The sequence below is a fragment of the Telmatherina bonti genome, assembly GCF_933228915.1.
Source record: "Telmatherina bonti genome assembly, chromosome: 24".
In the NCBI taxonomy this organism is placed as follows: Eukaryota; Metazoa; Chordata; class Actinopteri; order Atheriniformes; family Telmatherinidae; genus Telmatherina; species Telmatherina bonti.
In genome coordinates, this window is record NC_136633.1 from 2092787 (window position 1) to 2115096 (window position 22310).

Below are 22310 nucleotides of genomic sequence, written 5' to 3' on the forward strand. Positions count from 1 at the left end.
AACAGAAAACATGGGTATTTGGTGGATCATGTCTTTGCTGTAACTTTGCTTTTTGGTAACATATCAGATGGAAAGCCTGTTTATTTTCTTGCCCTCAGCTGTGCAGTGCATCCCACATCCCATCTACTTTCCTTACAGACATGGCTCCACTTAAAAGGGAAAAGACATTTTCTTACAGTTCATGCAGAGTTTGTACAGAAATCTCAGGAAAGGTGGATTTCTGCGCTGCAGCAACGCAGTAACGAACTTCCAGAAAGAGACTGCGCAAAGCGGTAAAGCACGCAGCAACATCATGGAGAAAAACAGGAAGACGACACGTTGACCTTCCAAAATAAAAGCTTTCAATAGTTTCCCCTCAATTCGGAATGAAATAAATGGAACCATTGTGACAACAGATGGTTAACATAACCAACAATTGATTTAATTAATTTTCTGAAAAAGAAAATAATTTTTCTTTCTGATTTTGTTCTTTCTTCCCTCAGTCTCTATGTACTGACTAGTTACACCAGATGTAAAAAGTCATAGGTTGGACAGCTGTGACCTTACCTTAAAGAAGATGCTTCAGAATAAATCCTTGGATTTGCTCATTTAAACATGTTTTTTTCATATTACACAAAAAGAAGGTTTATGAAAACATTAAATACAAAATTTGACCAACTTATAAACCATACATGTTACCATATACAGTCTATGTATGGTACGCGAAGATATATGGGTTTTATTTTGAAATCGGTAACCGGAAGTTTTGGCTCGTCGCGTGTGACTTTATCCTCCGGAGGAAACACATTGAAGGGAATGACGTTCCAGGCTGGGATCCAGTGGCTCTAACCTGCTCGGAACGGACCTGTCCGCGGGGGAACTGTCTCTTTGGGCTCCGTTTGTTTTCATGTAAAAGACCGCCGTCCCAGCAGCCGGACCGCAGGTAGGGACCTGTTGCCCCCACCGCCGGGACGAGAAGCCGGACAGGAGGCGCTTTTCGCACAGCTGCTCCCGGAGAGGAGACAACACACGGCGCGGAGGAAAAAGGAGGGGAAAAGGCATCCTCTCTGCCCGCCACGAAGTGTTTCCCAAGCGGATCTAGCTGCTCCTTCACCCCGCTGACAGAGACAGCCCCACCACCTTCTCCATGGCTTTAGCCCCCGTCTCTGTCTCAGACTGAGGCGGACCTTGTCGCCTGGAAAACGGCGAGTTTTCCCTCTTCCAGTCCGTCTTGTGGAGCTAGTTAGCTTTAGCCACCAGGCCGCTTCTCGTCCTCCCGGTCCGGCCAGCGATGGCTGCCTGACCCTCCCAGGAGGAGTGTTTCATCCCGGCTGGGCCGTAGGGACATGGGGGAACGCTGCTCCGCCTGCCGCACATCTGTCGCAGCAGCGGGGCTGGGAAGCGGGACGCGCCGGGTAACAGCTGCTTTCCCCGGGCTATAGCAGCCGCCTGACCGCCGCCGCTGGAAGCATCGCTCGGGTCAGACCCTCCAGGGATGTAGAGCATCTTCCAGCTGTCGCCGCCGGATTATAAACTTTCAGGTTCGGATTAGAATCGCTGGGTCTTTCTCATCTGTCCCCGGGGATCAGCGCTCCGCTGCCGGGATGAACTATCAGCAACACCTCGCCAACTCGGCCGCCATCCGAGCCGAGATCCAGAGGTTCGAGTCCGTCCACCCGAACATCTACTCCATCTACGAGCTGCTGGAGCGTGTGGAGGAGCCGCTGCTGCAGAACCAGATCCGGGAGCACGTCATCGCCATCGAAGGTGGGTTTTCCAGGCCCGACGTGGTCTGAGGGCAGGTGGGGAGGTCTCCATGCAGAGCCGGGGTCTCTGCATGGTTACCAGGGTTTTATTTACAGCAGGAACCAGGTGTAAAATAGCAGCTGTACGAGGTTCTACCACAACCAGAACTATAGTAGCTGTATGAGGTTCTACCAGAACCAGAACTATAGTAGCTGTATGAGGTTCTACCAGAACCACAGCTATAGTAGCTGCATTAGGGTCTGCCAGAACCACAGCTATAGTAGCTGCATTAGGGTCTGCCAGAACCACAGCTATAGTAGCTGCATTAGGGTCTGCCAGAACCACAGCTATAGTAGCTGCATTAGGGTCTGCCAAAACCACAGCTATAGTAGCTGCATTAGGGTCTGCCAGAACCAGAACTATAGTAGCTGTATGAGGTTCTACCAGAACCAGAACTATAGTAGCTGTATGAGGTTCTGCCAGAACCAGAACTATAGTAGCTGTATGAGGTTCTACCAGAACCACAGCTATAGTAGCTGTATGAGGTTCTACCAGAACCACAGCTATAGTAGCTGTATGAGGTTCTACCAGAACCACAGCTATAGTAGCTGCATTAGGGTCTGCCAGAACCACAGCTATAGTAGCTGCATTAGGGTCTGCCAGAACCACAGCTATAGTAGCTGCATTAGGGTCTGCCAGAACCAGAACCAGAACTATAGTAGCTGTATGAGGTTCTACCAGAACCACAGCTATAGTAGCTGCATTAGGGTCTGCCAGAACCAGAACTATAGTAGCTGTATGAGGTTCTACCAGAACCACAGCTATAGTAGCTGCATTAGGGTCTGCCAGAACCAGAACTATAGTAGCTGTATGAGGTTCTACCAGAACCAGAACTATAGTAGCTGTATGAGGTTCTACCAGAACCACAGCTATAGTAGCTGCATTAGGGTCTGCCAGAACCAGAACCAGAACTATAGTAGCTGTATGAGGTTCTACCAGAACCACAGCTATAGTAGCTGTATGAGGTTCTACCAGAACCAGAACTATAGTAGCTGTATGAGGTTCTACCAGAACCAGAACTATAGTAGCTGTATGAGGTTCTACCAGAACCACAGCTATAGTAGCTGTATGAGGTTCTACCAGAACCAGAACTATAGTAGCTGTATGAGGTTCTACCAGAACCACAGCTATAGTAGCTGTATGAGGTTCTACCAGAACCAGAACTATAGTAGCTGTATGAGGTTCTACCACAACCAGAACTATAGTAGCTGTATGAGGTTCTACCAGAACCAGAACTATAGTAGCTGTATGAGGTTCTACCAGAACCAGAACTATAGTAGCTGTATGAGGTTCTACCAGAACCACAGCTATAGTAGCTGCATTAGGGTCTGCCAGAACCAGAACCAGAACTATAGTAGCTGTATGAGGTTCTACCAGAACCACAGCTATAGTAGCTGCATTAGGGTCTGCCAGAACCAGAACCAGAACTATAGTAGCTGTATGAGGTTCTACCAGAACCACAGCTATAGTAGCTGCATTAGGGTCTGCCAGAACCAGAACCAGAACTATAGTAGCTGTATGAGGTTCTACCAGAACCAGAACTATAGTAGCTGTATGAGGTTCTACCAGAACCACAGCTATAGTAGCTGCATTAGGGTCTGCCAGAACCAGAACCAGAACTATAGTAGCTGTATGAGGTTCTCCCAGAACCAGAACTATAGTAGCTGTATGAGGTTCTACCAGAACCACAGCTATAGTAGCTTCATTAGGGTCTGCCAGAACCAGAACCAGAACTATAGTAGCTGTATGAGGTTCTACCAGAACCAGAACTATAGTAGCTGTATGAGGTTCTACCAGAACCAGAACTATAGTAGCTGTATGAGGTTCTCCCAGAACCAGAACTATAGTAGCTGTATGAGGTTCTACCAGAACCACAGCTATAGTAGCTGCATTAGGGTCTGCCAGAACCAGAACCAGAACTATAGTAGCTTTATGAGGTTCTACCAGAACCAGAACTACAGTAGCTGAATGTGGTTCTGCCAGAACTAGAACTATATTATAGTAGCTGTATGAGGTTCTAGCAGAACCAGAACTACAGTAGATATATGAAGTTCTCCCAGAACCAGAACGAGAGTAGCTGTATGAGGTTCTACCAGAACCAGAACCACAGATATAGTAGCTGCATTAGGGTCTGCCAGAACCAGAACCAGAACTATAGTAGCTGTATGAGGTTCTACCAGAACCAGAACTATAGTAGCTGTATGAGGTTCTACCAGAACCACAGCTATAGTAGCTGCATTAGGGTCTGCCAGAACCAGAACCAGAACTATAGTAGCTGTATGAGGTTCTCCCAGAACCAGAACTATAGTAGCTGTATGAGGTTCTACCAGAACCACAGCTATAGTAGCTTCATTAGGGTCTGCCAGAACCAGAACCAGAACTATAGTAGCTGTATGAGGTTCTACCAGAACCAGAACTATAGTAGCTGTATGAGGTTCTCCCAGAACCAGAACTATAGTAGCTGTATGAGGTTCTACCAGAACCACAGCTATAGTAGCTGCATTAGGGTCTGCCAGATAGTAGCTGCATTAGGGTCTGCCAGAACCAGAACCAGCACTATAGTAGCTGTATGAGGTTCTACCAGAACCACAGCTATAGTAGCTGCATTAGGGTCTGCCAGAACCAGAACCAGAACTATAGTAGCTGTATGAGGTTCTCCCAGAACCAGAACTATAGTAGCTGTATGAGGTTCTACCAGAACCACAGCTATAGTAGCTGCATTAGGGTCTGCCAGAACCAGAACCAGAACTATAGTAGCTGTATGAGGTTCTACCAGAACCAGAACTACAGTAGCTTTATGAGGTTCTACCAGAACCAGAACTATAGTAGCTGTATGAGGTTCTACCAGAACCACAGCTATAGTAGCTGCATTAGGGTCTGCCAGAACCAGAACCAGAACTATAGTAGCTTTATGAGGTTCTACCAGAACCAGAACTATAGGAGCTGTATGAGGTTCTACCAGAACCAGAGTATAGTAGCTGTATGAGGTTCTACCAGAACCAGAACTATAGTAGCTGTATGAGGTTCTACCAGAACTATAATAGTAGCTGTATGAGGTTCTGCCAGAACCAGAAATATAGTAGCTGTATGAGGTTCTACCAGAACCAGAACTGTAGTAGCTGTATGAGGTTCTACCAGAACCAGAACTATAGTAGCTGTATGAGGTTCTACCAGAACCACAGCTATAGTAGCTGCATTAGGGTCTGCCAGAACCAGAACCAGAACTATAGTAGCTGTATGAGGTTCTCCCAGAACCAGAACTATAGTAGCTGTATGAGGTTCTACCAGAACCAGAACTATAGTAGCTGTATGAGGTTCTACCAGAACCAGAACTATAGTAGCTGTATGAGGTTCTACCAGAACCAGAACTATAGTAGCTGCATGAGGGTCTGCCAGAACCAGACTATAGTAGCTTTATGATGTTCTACCAGAACCAGAACTACAGTAGCTGAATGTGGTTCTGCCAGAACCAGAACTATATTATAGTAGCTGTATGAGGTTCTACCAGAACCAGAACTACAGTAGATATATGAAGTTCTCCCAGAACCAGAACGAGAGTAGCTGTATGAGGTTCTGCCAGAACCAGAACTATAGTAGCTGGATGAGGTTCTACCAGAACCAGAACTATAGTAGCTGTATGAGGTTCTACCAGAACCAGAACTATAGTAGCTGCATGAGGGTCTGCCAGAACCAGAACTATAGTAGCTGTATGAGGTTCTACCAGAACCACAGCTATAGTAGCTGCATTAGGGTCTGCCAGAACCAGAACCAGAACTATAGTAGCTGTATGAGGTTCTACCAGAACCACAGCTATAGTAGCTGTATGAGGTTCTACCAGAACCAGAACTATAGTAGCTGTATGAGGTTCTACCAGAACCAGAACTATAGTAGCTGTATGAGGTTCTACCAGAACCACAGCTATAGTAGCTGTATGAGGTTCTACCAGAACCAGAACTATAGTAGCTGTATGAGGTTCTACCAGAACCACAGCTATAGTAGCTGTATGAGGTTCTACCAGAACCAGAACTATAGTAGCTGTATGAGGTTCTACCACAACCAGAACTATAGTAGCTGTATGAGGTTCTACCAGAACCAGAACTATAGTAGCTGTATGAGGTTCTACCAGAACCAGAACTATAGTAGCTGTATGAGGTTCTACCAGAACCACAGCTATAGTAGCTGCATTAGGGTCTGCCAGAACCAGAACCAGAACTATAGTAGCTGTATGAGGTTCTACCAGAACCACAGCTATAGTAGCTGCATTAGGGTCTGCCAGAACCAGAACCAGAACTATAGTAGCTGTATGAGGTTCTACCAGAACCACAGCTATAGTAGCTGCATTAGGGTCTGCCAGAACCAGAACCAGAACTATAGTAGCTGTATGAGGTTCTACCAGAACCAGAACTATAGTAGCTGTATGAGGTTCTACCAGAACCACAGCTATAGTAGCTGCATTAGGGTCTGCCAGAACCAGAACCAGAACTATAGTAGCTGTATGAGGTTCTCCCAGAACCAGAACTATAGTAGCTGTATGAGGTTCTACCAGAACCACAGCTATAGTAGCTTCATTAGGGTCTGCCAGAACCAGAACCAGAACTATAGTAGCTGTATGAGGTTCTACCAGAACCAGAACTATAGTAGCTGTATGAGGTTCTACCAGAACCAGAACTATAGTAGCTGTATGAGGTTCTCCCAGAACCAGAACTATAGTAGCTGTATGAGGTTCTACCAGAACCACAGCTATAGTAGCTGCATTAGGGTCTGCCAGAACCAGAACCAGAACTATAGTAGCTTTATGAGGTTCTACCAGAACCAGAACTACAGTAGCTGAATGTGGTTCTGCCAGAACTAGAACTATATTATAGTAGCTGTATGAGGTTCTAGCAGAACCAGAACTACAGTAGATATATGAAGTTCTCCCAGAACCAGAACGAGAGTAGCTGTATGAGGTTCTACCAGAACCACAGCTATAGTAGCTGCATTAGGGTCTGCCAGAACCAGAACCAGAACTATAGTAGCTGTATGAGGTTCTACCAGAACCAGAACTATAGTAGCTGTATGAGGTTCTACCAGAACCACAGCTATAGTAGCTGCATTAGGGTCTGCCAGAACCAGAACCAGAACTATAGTAGCTGTATGAGGTTCTCCCAGAACCAGAACTATAGTAGCTGTATGAGGTTCTACCAGAACCACAGCTATAGTAGCTTCATTAGGGTCTGCCAGAACCAGAACCAGAACTATAGTAGCTGTATGAGGTTCTACCAGAACCAGAACTATAGTAGCTGTATGAGGTTCTACCAGAACCAGAACTATAGTAGCTGTATGAGGTTCTCCCAGAACCAGAACTATAGTAGCTGTATGAGGTTCTACCAGAACCACAGCTATAGTAGCTGCATTAGGGTCTGCCAGAACCAGAACCAGAACTATAGTAGCTTTATGAGGTTCTACCAGAACCAGAACTACAGTAGCTGAATGTGGTTCTGCCAGAACTAGAACTATATTATAGTAGCTGTATGAGGTTCTAGCAGAACCAGAACTACAGTAGATATATGAAGTTCTCCCAGAACCAGAACGAGAGTAGCTGTATGAGGTTCTACCAGAACCACAGCTATAGTAGCTGCATTAGGGTCTGCCAGAACCAGAACCAGCACTATAGTAGCTGTATGAGGTTCTACCAGAACCACAGCTATAGTAGCTGCATTAGGGTCTGCCAGAACCAGAACCAGAACTATAGTAGCTGTATGAGGTTCTCCCAGAACCAGAACTATAGTAGCTGTATGAGGTTCTACCAGAACCACAGCTATAGTAGCTGCATTAGGGTCTGCCAGAACCAGAACCAGAACTATAGTAGCTGTATGAGGTTCTACCAGAACCAGAACTACAGTAGCTGTATGAGGTTCTACCAGAACCACAGCTATAGTAGCTGCATTAGGGTCTGCCAGAACCAGAACCAGAACTATAGTAGCTTTATGAGGTTCTACCAGAACCAGAACTATAGGAGCTGTATGAGGTTCTACCAGAACCAGAGTATAGTAGCTGTATGAGGTTCTACCAGAACCAGAACTATAGTAGCTGTATGAGGTTCTACCACAACCAGAACTATAGTAGCTGTATGAGGTTCTACCAGAACCAGAACTATAGTAGCTGTATGAGGTTCTACCAGAACCAGAACTATAGTAGCTGTATGAGGTTCTCCCAGAACCAGAACTATAGTAGCTGTATGAGGTTCTACCAGAACCACAGCTATAGTAGCTGCATTAGGGTCTGCCAGAACCAGAACCAGAACTATAGTAGCTTTATGAGGTTCTACCAGAACCAGAACTACAGTAGCTGAATGTGGTTCTGCCAGAACTAGAACTATATTATAGTAGCTGTATGAGGTTCTAGCAGAACCAGAACTACAGTAGATATATGAAGTTCTCCCAGAACCAGAACGAGAGTAGCTGTATGAGGTTCTACCAGAACCACAGCTATAGTAGCTGCATTAGGGTCTGCCAGAACCAGAACCAGAACTATAGTAGCTGTATGAGGTTCTACCAGAACCAGAACTATAGTAGCTGTATGAGGTTCTACCAGAACCACAGCTATAGTAGCTGCATTAGGGTCTGCCAGAACCAGAACCAGAACTATAGTAGCTGTATGAGGTTCTCCCAGAACCAGAACTATAGTAGCTGTATGAGGTTCTACCAGAACCACAGCTATAGTAGCTTCATTAGGGTCTGCCAGAACCAGAACCAGAACTATAGTAGCTGTATGAGGTTCTACCAGAACCAGAACTATAGTAGCTGTATGAGGTTCTACCAGAACCAGAACTATAGTAGCTGTATGAGGTTCTCCCAGAACCAGAACTATAGTCGCTGTATGAGGTTCTACCAGAACCACAGCTATAGTAGCTGCATTAGGGTCTGCCAGATAGTAGCTGCATTAGGGTCTGCCAGAACCAGAACCAGCACTATAGTAGCTGTATGAGGTTCTACCAGAACCACAGCTATAGTAGCTGCATTAGGGTCTGCCAGAACCAGAACCAGAACTATAGTAGCTGTATGAGGTTCTCCCAGAACCAGAACTATAGTAGCTGTATGAGGTTCTACCAGAACCACAGCTATAGTAGCTGCATTAGGGTCTGCCAGAACCAGAACCAGAACTATAGTAGCTGTATGAGGTTCTACCAGAACCAGAACTACAGTAGCTTTATGAGGTTCTACCAGAACCAGAACTATAGTAGCTGTATGAGGTTCTACCAGAACCACAGCTATAGTAGCTGCATTAGGGTCTGCCAGAACCAGAACCAGAACTATAGTAGCTTTATGAGGTTCTACCAGAACCAGAACTATAGGAGCTGTATGAGGTTCTACCAGAACCAGAGTATAGTAGCTGTATGAGGTTCTACCAGAACCAGAACTATAGTAGCTGTATGAGGTTCTACCAGAACTATAATAGTAGCTGTATGAGGTTCTGCCAGAACCAGAAATATAGTAGCTGTATGAGGTTCTACCAGAACCACAACTGTAGTAGCTGTATGAGGTTCTACCAGAACCAGAACTATAGTAGCTGTATGAGGTTCTACCAGAACCACAGCTATAGTAGCTGCATTAGGGTCTGCCAGAACCAGAACCAGAACTATAGTAGCTGTATGAGGTTCTCCCAGAACCAGAACTATAGTAGCTGTATGAGGTTCTACCAGAACCAGAACTATAGTAGCTGTATGAGGTTCTACCAGAACCACAACTGTAGTAGCTGTATGAGGTTCTACCAGAACCAGAACGAGAGTAGCTGTATGAGGTTCTGCCAGAACCAGAACTATAGTAGCTGGATGAGGTTCTACCAGAACCAGAACTATAGTAGCTGTATGAGGTTCTACCAGAACCAGAACTATAGTAGCTGCATGAGGGTCTGCCAGAACCAGAACTATAGTAGCTGTATGAGGTTCTACCAGAACCACAGCTATAGTAGCTGCATTAGGGTCTGCCAGAACCAGAACCAGAACTATAGTAGCTGTATGAGGTTCTACCAGAACCACAGCTATAGTAGCTGTATGAGGTTCTACCAGAACCAGAACTATAGTAGCTGTATGAGGTTCTACCAGAACCAGAACTATAGTAGCTGTATGAGGTTCTACCAGAACCACAGCTATAGTAGCTGTATGAGGTTCTACCAGAACCAGAACTATAGTAGCTGTATGAGGTTCTACCAGAACCACAGCTATAGTAGCTGTATGAGGTTCTACCAGAACCAGAACTATAGTAGCTGTATGAGGTTCTACCACAACCAGAACTATAGTAGCTGTATGAGGTTCTACCAGAACCAGAACTATAGTAGCTGTATGAGGTTCTACCAGAACCAGAACTATAGTAGCTGTATGAGGTTCTACCAGAACCACAGCTATAGTAGCTGCATTAGGGTCTGCCAGAACCAGAACCAGAACTATAGTAGCTGTATGAGGTTCTACCAGAACCACAGCTATAGTAGCTGCATTAGGGTCTGCCAGAACCAGAACCAGAACTATAGTAGCTGTATGAGGTTCTACCAGAACCACAGCTATAGTAGCTGCATTAGGGTCTGCCAGAACCAGAACCAGAACTATAGTAGCTGTATGAGGTTCTACCAGAACCAGAACTATAGTAGCTGTATGAGGTTCTACCAGAACCACAGCTATAGTAGCTGCATTAGGGTCTGCCAGAACCAGAACCAGAACTATAGTAGCTGTATGAGGTTCTCCCAGAACCAGAACTATAGTAGCTGTATGAGGTTCTACCAGAACCACAGCTATAGTAGCTTCATTAGGGTCTGCCAGAACCAGAACCAGAACTATAGTAGCTGTATGAGGTTCTACCAGAACCAGAACTATAGTAGCTGTATGAGGTTCTACCAGAACCAGAACTATAGTAGCTGTATGAGGTTCTCCCAGAACCAGAACTATAGTAGCTGTATGAGGTTCTACCAGAACCACAGCTATAGTAGCTGCATTAGGGTCTGCCAGAACCAGAACCAGAACTATAGTAGCTTTATGAGGTTCTACCAGAACCAGAACTACAGTAGCTGAATGTGGTTCTGCCAGAACTAGAACTATATTATAGTAGCTGTATGAGGTTCTAGCAGAACCAGAACTACAGTAGATATATGAAGTTCTCCCAGAACCAGAACGAGAGTAGCTGTATGAGGTTCTACCAGAACCACAGCTATAGTAGCTGCATTAGGGTCTGCCAGAACCAGAACCAGAACTATAGTAGCTGTATGAGGTTCTACCAGAACCAGAACTATAGTAGCTGTATGAGGTTCTACCAGAACCACAGCTATAGTAGCTGCATTAGGGTCTGCCAGAACCAGAACCAGAACTATAGTAGCTGTATGAGGTTCTCCCAGAACCAGAACTATAGTAGCTGTATGAGGTTCTACCAGAACCACAGCTATAGTAGCTTCATTAGGGTCTGCCAGAACCAGAACCAGAACTATAGTAGCTGTATGAGGTTCTACCAGAACCAGAACTATAGTAGCTGTATGAGGTTCTACCAGAACCAGAACTATAGTAGCTGTATGAGGTTCTCCCAGAACCAGAACTATAGTAGCTGTATGAGGTTCTACCAGAACCACAGCTATAGTAGCTGCATTAGGGTCTGCCAGAACCAGAACCAGAACTATAGTAGCTTTATGAGGTTCTACCAGAACCAGAACTACAGTAGCTGAATGTGGTTCTGCCAGAACTAGAACTATATTATAGTAGCTGTATGAGGTTCTAGCAGAACCAGAACTACAGTAGATATATGAAGTTCTCCCAGAACCAGAACGAGAGTAGCTGTATGAGGTTCTACCAGAACCACAGCTATAGTAGCTGCATTAGGGTCTGCCAGAACCAGAACCAGCACTATAGTAGCTGTATGAGGTTCTACCAGAACCACAGCTATAGTAGCTGCATTAGGGTCTGCCAGAACCAGAACCAGAACTATAGTAGCTGTATGAGGTTCTCCCAGAACCAGAACTATAGTAGCTGTATGAGGTTCTACCAGAACCACAGCTATAGTAGCTGCATTAGGGTCTGCCAGAACCAGAACCAGAACTATAGTAGCTGTATGAGGTTCTACCAGAACCAGAACTACAGTAGCTGTATGAGGTTCTACCAGAACCACAGCTATAGTAGCTGCATTAGGGTCTGCCAGAACCAGAACCAGAACTATAGTAGCTTTATGAGGTTCTACCAGAACCAGAACTATAGGAGCTGTATGAGGTTCTACCAGAACCAGAGTATAGTAGCTGTATGAGGTTCTACCAGAACCAGAACTATAGTAGCTGTATGAGGTTCTACCAGAACTATAATAGTAGCTGTATGAGGTTCTGCCAGAACCAGAAATATAGTAGCTGTATGAGGTTCTACCAGAACCAGAACTGTAGTAGCTGTATGAGGTTCTACCAGAACCAGAACTATAGTAGCTGTATGAGGTTCTACCAGAACCACAGCTATAGTAGCTGCATTAGGGTCTGCCAGAACCAGAACCAGAACTATAGTAGCTGTATGAGGTTCTCCCAGAACCAGAACTATAGTAGCTGTATGAGGTTCTACCAGAACCAGAACTATAGTAGCTGTATGAGGTTCTACCAGAACCAGAACTATAGTAGCTGTATGAGGTTCTACCAGAACCAGAACTATAGTAGCTGCATGAGGGTCTGCCAGAACCAGACTATAGTAGCTTTATGATGTTCTACCAGAACCAGAACTACAGTAGCTGAATGTGGTTCTGCCAGAACCAGAACTATATTATAGTAGCTGTATGAGGTTCTACCAGAACCAGAACTACAGTAGATATATGAAGTTCTCCCAGAACCAGAACGAGAGTAGCTGTATGAGGTTCTGCCAGAACCAGAACTATAGTAGCTGGATGAGGTTCTACCAGAACCAGAACTATAGTAGCTGTATGAGGTTCTACCAGAACCAGAACTATAGTAGTTGTATGAGGTTCTACCAGAACCAGAATTATAGTAGTAGCTGTATGAGGTTCTACCAGAACCAGAGTATAGTAGCTGTATGAGGATCTACCAGAACCAGAACTTTAGTAGCTGTATGAGGTTCTACCAGAACCAGAGTATAGTAGCTGTATGAGGTTCTACCAGAACCAGAACTATAGTAGCTGTATGAGGTTCTACCAGAACTATAATAGTAGCTGTATGAGGTTCTGCCAGAACCAGAAATATAGTAGCTGTATGAGGTTCTACCAGAACCAGAACTGTAGTAGCTGTATGAGGTTCTACCAGAACCAGAACTATCGTAGCTGTATGAGGTTCTACCAGAACCACAGCTATAGTAGCTGCATTAGGGTCTGCCAGAACCAGAACCAGAACTATAGTAGCTGTATGAGGTTCTACCAGAACCAGAACTATAGTAGCTGTATGAGGTTCTACCAGAACCACAGCTATAGTAGCTGCATTAGGGTCTGCCAGAACCAGAACCAGAACTATAGTAGCTGTATGAGGTTCTCCCAGAACCAGAACTATAGTAGCTGTATGAGGTTCTACCAGAACCACAGCTATAGTAGCTTCATTAGGGTCTGCCAGAACCAGAACCAGAACTATAGTAGCTGTATGAGGTTCTACCAGAACCAGAACTATAGTAGCTGTATGAGGTTCTACCAGAACCAGAACTATAGTAGCTGTATGAGGTTCTCCCAGAACCAGAACTATAGTAGCTGTATGAGGTTCTACCAGAACCACAGCTATAGTAGCTGCATTAGGGTCTGCCAGAACCAGAACCAGAACTATAGTAGCTTTATGAGGTTCTACCAGAACCAGAACTACAGTAGCTGAATGTGGTTCTGCCAGAACTAGAACTATATTATAGTAGCTGTATGAGGTTCTAGCAGAACCAGAACTACAGTAGATATATGAAGTTCTCCCAGAACCAGAACGAGAGTAGCTGTATGAGGTTCTACCAGAACCACAGCTATAGTAGCTGCATTAGGGTCTGCCAGAACCAGAACCAGCACTATAGTAGCTGTATGAGGTTCTACCAGAACCACAGCTATAGTAGCTGCATTAGGGTCTGCCAGAACCAGAACCAGAACTATAGTAGCTGTATGAGGTTCTCCCAGAACCAGAACTATAGTAGCTGTATGAGGTTCTACCAGAACCACAGCTATAGTAGCTGCATTAGGGTCTGCCAGAACCAGAACCAGAACTATAGTAGCTGTATGAGGTTCTACCAGAACCAGAACTACAGTAGCTTTATGAGGTTCTACCAGAACCAGAACTATAGTAGCTGTATGAGGTTCTACCAGAACCACAGCTATAGTAGCTGCATTAGGGTCTGCCAGAACCAGAACCAGAACTATAGTAGCTTTATGAGGTTCTACCAGAACCAGAACTATAGGAGCTGTATGAGGTTCTACCAGAACCAGAGTATAGTAGCTGTATGAGGTTCTACCAGAACCAGAACTATAGTAGCTGTATGAGGTTCTACCAGAACTATAATAGTAGCTGTATGAGGTTCTGCCAGAACCAGAAATATAGTAGCTGTATGAGGTTCTACCAGAACCAGAACTGTAGTAGCTGTATGAGGTTCTACCAGAACCAGAACTATAGTAGCTGTATGAGGTTCTACCAGAACCACAGCTATAGTAGCTGCATTAGGGTCTGCCAGAACCAGAACCAGAACTATAGTAGCTGTATGAGGTTCTCCCAGAACCAGAACTATAGTAGCTGTATGAGGTTCTACCAGAACCAGAACTATAGTAGCTGTATGAGGTTCTACCAGAACCAGAACTATAGTAGCTGTATGAGGTTCTACCAGAACCAGAACTATAGTAGCTGCATGAGGGTCTGCCAGAACCAGACTATAGTAGCTTTATGATGTTCTACCAGAACCAGAACTACAGTAGCTGAATGTGGTTCTGCCAGAACCAGAACTATATTATAGTAGCTGTATGAGGTTCTACCAGAACCAGAACTACAGTAGATATATGAAGTTCTCCCAGAACCAGAACGAGAGTAGCTGTATGAGGTTCTGCCAGAACCAGAACTATAGTAGCTGGATGAGGTTCTACCAGAACCAGAACTATAGTAGCTGTATGAGGTTCTACCAGAACCAGAACTATAGTAGTTGTATGAGGTTCTACCAGAACCAGAATTATAGTAGTAGCTGTATGAGGTTCTACCAGAACCAGAGTATAGTAGCTGTATGAGGATCTACCAGAACCAGAACTTTAGTAGCTGTATGAGGTTCTACCAGAACCAGAGTATAGTAGCTGTATGAGGTTCTACCAGAACCAGAACTATAGTAGCTGTATGAGGTTCTACCAGAACTATAATAGTAGCTGTATGAGGTTCTGCCAGAACCAGAAATATAGTAGCTGTATGAGGTTCTACCAGAACCAGAACTGTAGTAGCTGTATGAGGTTCTACCAGAACCAGAACTATAGTAGCTGTATGAGGTTCTTCCAGAACCACAGCTATAGTAGCTGCATTAGGGTCTGCCAGAACCAGAACCAGAACTATAGTAGCTGTATGAGGTTCTCCCAGAACCAGAACTATAGTAGCTGTATGAGGTTCTACCAGAACCACAGCTATAGTAGCTTCATTAGGGTCTGCCAGAACCAGAACCAGAACTATAGTAGCTGTATGAGGTTCTACCAGAACCAGAACTATAGTAGCTGTATGAGGTTCTACCAGAACCAGAACTATAGTAGCTGTATGAGGTTCTCCCAGAACCAGAACTATAGTAGCTGTATGAGGTTCTACCAGAACCACAGCTATAGTAGCTGCATTAGGGTCTGCCAGAACCAGAACCAGAACTATAGTAGCTTTATGAGGTTCTACCAGAACCAGAACTACAGTAGCTGAATGTGGTTCTGCCAGAACTAGAACTATATTATAGTAGCTGTATGAGGTTCTAGCAGAACCAGAACTACAGTAGATATATGAAGTTCTCCCAGAACCAGAACGAGAGTAGCTGTATGAGGTTCTACCAGAACCAGAACTATAGTAGCTGCATTAGGGTCTGCCAGAACCAGAACCAGCACTATAGTAGCTGTATGAGGTTCTACCAGAACCACAACTATAGTAGCTGCATTAGGGTCTGCCAGATCCAGAACCAGAACTATAGTAGCTGTATGAGGTTCTCCCAGAACCAGAACTATAGTAGCTGTATGAGGTTCTACCAGAACCACAGCTATAGTAGCTGCATTAGGGTCTGCCAGAACCAGAACCAGAACTATAGTAGCTGTATGAGGTTCTACCAGAACCAGAACTACAGTAGCTTTATGAGGTTCTACCAGAACCAGAACTATAGTAGCTGTATGAGGTTCTACCAGAACCACAGCTATAGTAGCTGCATTAGGGTCTGCCAGAACCAGAACCAGAACTATAGTAGCTGTATGAGGTTCTACCAGAACCAGAGTATAGTAGCTGTATGAGGTTCTACCAGAACCAGAACTATAGTAGCTGTATGAGGTTCTACCAGAACTATAATAGTAGCTGTATGAGGTTCTGCCAGAACCAGAAATATAGTAGCTGTATGAGGTTCTACCAGAACCAGAACTGTAGTAGCTGTATGAGGTTCTACCAGAACCAGAACTATAGTAGCTGTATGAGGTTCTACCAGAACCACAGCTATAGTAGCTGCATTAGGGTCTGCCAGAACCAGAACCAGAACTATAGTAGCTGTATGAGGTTCTCCCAGAACCAGAACTATAGTAGCTGTATGAGGTTCTACCAGAACCAGAACTATAGTAGCTGTATGAGGTTCTACCAGAACCAGAACTATAGTAGCTGTATGAGGTTCTACCAGAACCAGAACTATAGTAGCTGCATGAGGGTCTGCCAGAACCAGACTATAGTAGCTTTATGATGTTCTACCAGAACCAGAACTACAGTAGCTGAATGTGGTTCTGCCAGAACCAGAACTATATTATAGTAGCTGTATGAGGTTCTACCAGAACCAGAACTACAGTAGATATATGAAGTTCTCCCAGAACCAGAACGAGAGTAGCTGTATGAGGTTCTGCCAGAACCAGAACTATAGTAGCTGGATGAGGTTCTACCAGAACCAGAACTATAGTAGTTGTATGAGGTTCTACCAGAACCAGAATTATAGTAGTAGCTGTATGAGGTTCTACCAGAACCAGAGTATAGTAGCTGTATGAGGATCTACCAGAACCAGAACTTTAGTAGCTGTATGAGGTTCTACCAGAACCAGAGTATAGTAGCTGTATGAGGTTCTACCAGAACCAGAACTATAGTAGCTGTATAAGGTTCTACCAGAACCAGAACTATAGTAGCTGTATGAGGTTCTACCAGAACCACAGCTATTGTAGCTGCATTAGGGTCTGCCAGAACCAGAACCAGAACTATAGTAGCTGTATGAGGTTCTCCCAGAACCAGAACTATAGTAGCTGTATGAGGTTCTACCAGAACCACAGCTACAGTAGCTGCATTAGGGTCTGCCAGAACCAGAACCAGAACTATAGTAGCTTTATGAGGTTCTACCAGAACCAGAACTACAGTAGCTGAATGTGGTTCTCCCAGAACTAGAACTATATTATAGTAGCTGTATGAGGTTCTACCAGAACCAGAACTACAGTAGATATATGAAGTTCTCCCAGAACCAGAACGAGAGTAGCTGTATGAGGTTCTACCAGAACCACAGCTATAGTAGCTGCATTAGGGTCTGCCAGAACCAGAACCAGAACTATAGTAGCTGTATGAGGTTCTACCAGAACCACAGCTATAGTAGCTGCATTAGGGTCTGCCAGAACCAGAACCAGAACTATAGTAGCTGTATGAGGTTCTCCCAGAACCAGAACTATAGTAGCTGTATGAGGTTCTACCAGAACCACAGCTATAGTAGCTGCATTAGGGCCTGCCAGAACCAGAACCAGAACTATAGTAGCTGTATGAGGTTCTCCCAGAACCAGAACTACAGTAGCTTTATGAGGTTCTACCAGAACCAGAACTATAGTAGCTGTATGAGGTTCTACCAGAACCACAGCTATAGTAGCTGCATTAGGGTCTGCCAGAACCAGAACTATAGTAGCTTTATGAGGTTCTACCAGAACCAGAACTACAGTAGCTGAATGTGGTTCTACCAGAACCAGAACTATATTATAGTAGCTGTATGAGCTTCTACCAGAACCAGAACTACAGTAGATATATGAAGTTCTCCCAGAACCAGAACGAGAGTAGCTGTATGAGGTTCTGCCAGAACCAGAACTATAGTAGCTGGATGAGGTTCTACCAGAACCAGAACTATAGTAGTTGTATGAGGTTCTACCAGAACCAGAATTATAGTAGTAGCTGTATGAGGTTCTACCAGAACCAGAGTATAGTAGCTGTATGAGGATCTACCAGAACCAGAACTATAGGAGCTGTATGAGGTTCTACCAGAACCAGAGTATAGTAGCTGTATGAGGTTCTACCAGAACCAGAACTATAGTAGCTGTATGAGGTTCTACCAGAACTATAATAGTAGCTGTATGAGGTTCTGCCAGAACCAGAAATATAGTAGCTGTATGAGGTTCTACCAGAACCAGAACTGTAGTAGCTGTATGAGGTTCTACCAGAACCAGAACTATAGTAGCTGTATGAGGTTCTACCAGAACCACAGCTATAGTAGCTGCATTAGGGTCTGCCAGAACCAGAACCAGAACTATAGTAGCTGTATGAGGTTCTACCAGAACCAGAACTATAGTAGCTGTATGAGGTTCTACCAGAACCAGAACTATAGTAGCTGTATGAGGTTCTACCAGAACCAGAACTATAGTAGCTGCATGAGGGTCTGCCAGAACCAGACTATAGTAGCTTTATGATGTTCTACCAGAACCAGAACTACAGTAGCTGAATGTGGTTCTGCCAGAACCAGAACTATATTATAGTAGCTGTATGAGGTTCTACCAGAACCAGAACTATAGTAGCTGTATGAGGTTCTAACAGAACCAGAACTATAGTAGCTGTATGAGGTTCTACCAGAACCAGAACTATAGTAGCTGTATGAGGTTCTACCAGAACCAGAACTATAGTAGCTGTATGAGGTTCTACCAGAACTATATTATAGTAGCTGTATGAGGTTTTACCAGAACCAGAACTATATATTAGTAGCTGTATGAAGGTCTACCAGAACCAGAACTATAGTAACTTTATGAGGTTCTACCAGAACCAGAACTATAGTAGCTGTATGAGGTTCTACCAGAACCAGAACTATAGTAGCTGTATGAGGTTCTACCAGAACCAGAATTATAGTAGCTGTATGAGGTTCTACCAGAACCAGAACTATAGTAGCTGTATGAGGTTCTACCAGAACCAGATCTACAGTAGCTGTATTAGGTTCTACCAGAACCAGAACTATAGTAGTAGCTGTATGAGGTTTTACCAGAACCAGAGTATAGTAGCTGTATGAGGTTCTACCAGAACCAGAACTATAGTAGCTGTATGAGGTTCTACCAGAACCAGAAGTGTAGTAGCTGTATGATGTTCTACCAGAACCAGAACTATAGTAGTAGCTGAATGTGGTTCTGCCAGAACCAGAACTATATTATAGTAGCTGTATGCGGTTCTACCAGAACCAGATCTATAGTAGCTGTATGAGGTTCTACCAGAACCAGAACTATAGTAGCTGTATGAGGTTCTACCAGAACCGGAACTATATTATAGTAGCTGTATGAGGTTCTACCAGAACCAGAACTATATTTTAGTAGCTGTATGAGGTTCTACCAGAACCAGAACTATAGTAGCTGTATGAGGTTCTACCAGAACCAGAACTATATAATAGTAGCTGTATGAGGTTGTACCAGAACCTGAACTATAGTAGCTACATGAGGTTCTACCACAACCAGAACTATATAATAGTAGCTGTATGAGGCTCTACCAGAACCAGAACTATAGTAACTTTATGAGGTTCTACCAGAACCAGAACTATAGTAGCTGTATGAGGTTCTACCAGAACTATAGTAGCTGTATGAGGTTCTCCCAGAACCAGAACTTTAGTAGCTGTATGAGGTTCTGGCAGAACCAGAACTATCGTGGCTGTATGAGGTTCTACCAGAACCAGAACTACAGTAGCTGTATGAGGTTCTGCCAGAACCAGACTATAGCAGCTGTATGATGTTGTACCAGAACCATAACTATAGCAGCTTTACGATGTTCTACCAGAACCAGAACTACAGTAGCTGAATGTGGTTCTTCCAGAACCAGAACTATATTATAGTAGCTGTATGAGGTTCTACCAGAACCAGAACTATCGTAGCTGTATGAGGTTCTACCAGAACCAGAACTATAGTAGCTGTATGAGGTTCTACCAGAACCACAGCTATAGTAGCTGCATGAGGGTCTTCCAGAACCAGAACCAGACTATAGCAGCTGTATGAGGTTGTACCAGAACCAGAACTATAGTAGCTTTATGATGTTCTACCAGAACCAGAACTATATTATAGTAGCTGTATGAGGTTCTACCAGAACCAGAACTATCGTAGCTGTATGAGGTTCTACCAGAACCAGAACTATAGTAGCTGTATGAGGTTCCACCAGAACCAGAACTACAGTAGCTGTATGAGGTTCTCCCAGAACCAGAACTATAGTAGCTGTATGAGGTTCTACCAGAACCAGAACTATAGTAGCTGTATGAGGTTCTAACAGAACCAGAACTATAGTAGCTGTATGAGGTTCTACCAGAACCAGAACTATAGTAGCTGTATGAGGTTCTACCAGAACCAGAACTATAGTAGCTGTATGATGTTCTACCAGAACTATATTATAGTAGCTGTATGAGGTTTTACCAGAACCAGAACTATATATTAGTAGCTGTATGAAGGTCTACCAGAACCAGAACTATAGTAACTTTATGAGGTTCTACCAGAACCAGAACTATAGTAGCTGTATGAGGTTCTACCAGAACCAGAACTATAGTAGCTGTATGAGGTTCTACCAGAACCAGAATTATAGTAGCTGTATGAGGTTCTACCAGAACCAGAACTATAGTAGCTGTATGAGGTTCTACCAGAACCAGATCTACAGTAGCTGTATGAGGTTCTACCAGAACCAGAACTATATAATAGTAGCTGTATGAGGCTCTACCAGAACCAGAACTATAGTAACTTTATGAGGTTCTACCAGAACCAGAACTATAGTAGCTGTATGAGGTTCTACCAGAACTATAGTAGCTGTATGAGGTTCTCCCAGAACCAGAACTATAGTAGCTGTATGAGGTTCTACCAGAACCAGAACTATAGTAGCTGTATGAGGTTCTACCAGAACCAGATCTACAGTAGCTGTATGAGGTTCTACCAGAACCAGAACTATAGTAGTAGCTGTATGAGGTTTTACCAGAACCAGAGTATAGTAGCTGTATGAGGTTCTACCAGAACCAGAACTATAGTAGCTGTATGAGGTTCTACCAGAACCAGAAGTGTAGTAGCTGTATGATGTTCTACCAGAACCAGAACTATAGTAGTAGCTGAATGTGGTTCTGCCAGAACCAGAACTATATTATAGTAGCTGTATGCGGTTCTACCAGAACCAGATCTATAGTAGCTGTATGAGGTTCTACCAGAACCAGAACTATAGTAGCTGTATGAGGTTCTACCAGAACCAGAACTATATTATAGTAGCTGTATGAGGTTCTACCAGAACCAGAACTATATTTTAGTAGCTGTATGAGGTTCTACCAGAACCAGAACTATAGTAGCTGTATGAGGTTCTACCAGAACCAGAACTATATAATAGTAGCTGTATGAGGTTGTACCAGAACCTGAACTATAGTAGCTGCATGAGGTTCTACCACAACCAGAACTATATAATAGTAGCTGTATGAGGCTCTACCAGAACCAGAACTATAGTAACTTTATGAGGTTCTACCAGAACCAGAACTATAGTAGCTGTATGAGGTTCTACCAGAACTATGGTAGCTGTATGAGGTTCTCCCAGAACCAGAAGTATAGTAGCTGTATGAGGTTCTACCAGAACCAGAACTATAGTAGATGTATGATGTTGTACCAGAACCATAACTATAGCAGCTTTACGATGTTCTACCAGAACCAGAACTACAGTAGCTGAATGTGGTTCTTCCAGAACCAGAACTATATTATAGTAGCTGTATGAGGTTCTACCAGAACCAGAACTATCGTAGCTGTATGAGGTTCTACCAGAACCAGAACCAGAACTATAGTAGCTGTATGAGGTTCTACCAGAACCACAGCTATAGTAGCTGCATGAGGGTCTTCCAGAACCAGAACCAGACTATAGCAGCTGTATGAGGTTGTACCAGAACCAGAACTATAGTAGCTTTATGATGTTCTACCAGACCCAGAACTACAGTAGCTGAATGTGGTTCTGCCAGAACCAGAACTATATTATAGTAGCTGTATGAGGTTCTACCAGAACCAGAACTATCGTAGCTGTATGAGGTTCTACCAGAACCAGAACTATAGTAGCTGTATGAGGTTCCACCAGAACCAGAACTACAGTAGCTGTATGAGGTTCTACCAGAACCAGAACTATAGTAGCTGTATGAGGTTCTACCAGAACTATATTATAGTAGCTGTATGAGGTTTTAC

At 44.0% G+C, this 22310-nt stretch overlaps 1 protein-coding gene across 1 annotated transcript in view; it reads left to right on the forward strand.

The window, feature by feature from the left end:
* Positions 1-864: 864 nt before the first annotated feature.
* The window catches only part of LOC306773877 (arf-GAP with GTPase, ANK repeat and PH domain-containing protein 1-like), a gene marked incomplete at its 3' end in the record, with an annotated part of 87316 nt that continues 65870 nt past the window's right edge, over positions 865-22310 (forward strand). Inside the window, exon 1 of the mRNA XM_079263821.1 lies at positions 865-1746. Coding sequence (XP_079119947.1) covers positions 1584-1746 — 163 coding nt within the window. The 5' untranslated portion in view covers positions 865-1583. The remainder of the gene's footprint in view (positions 1747-22310) is intronic.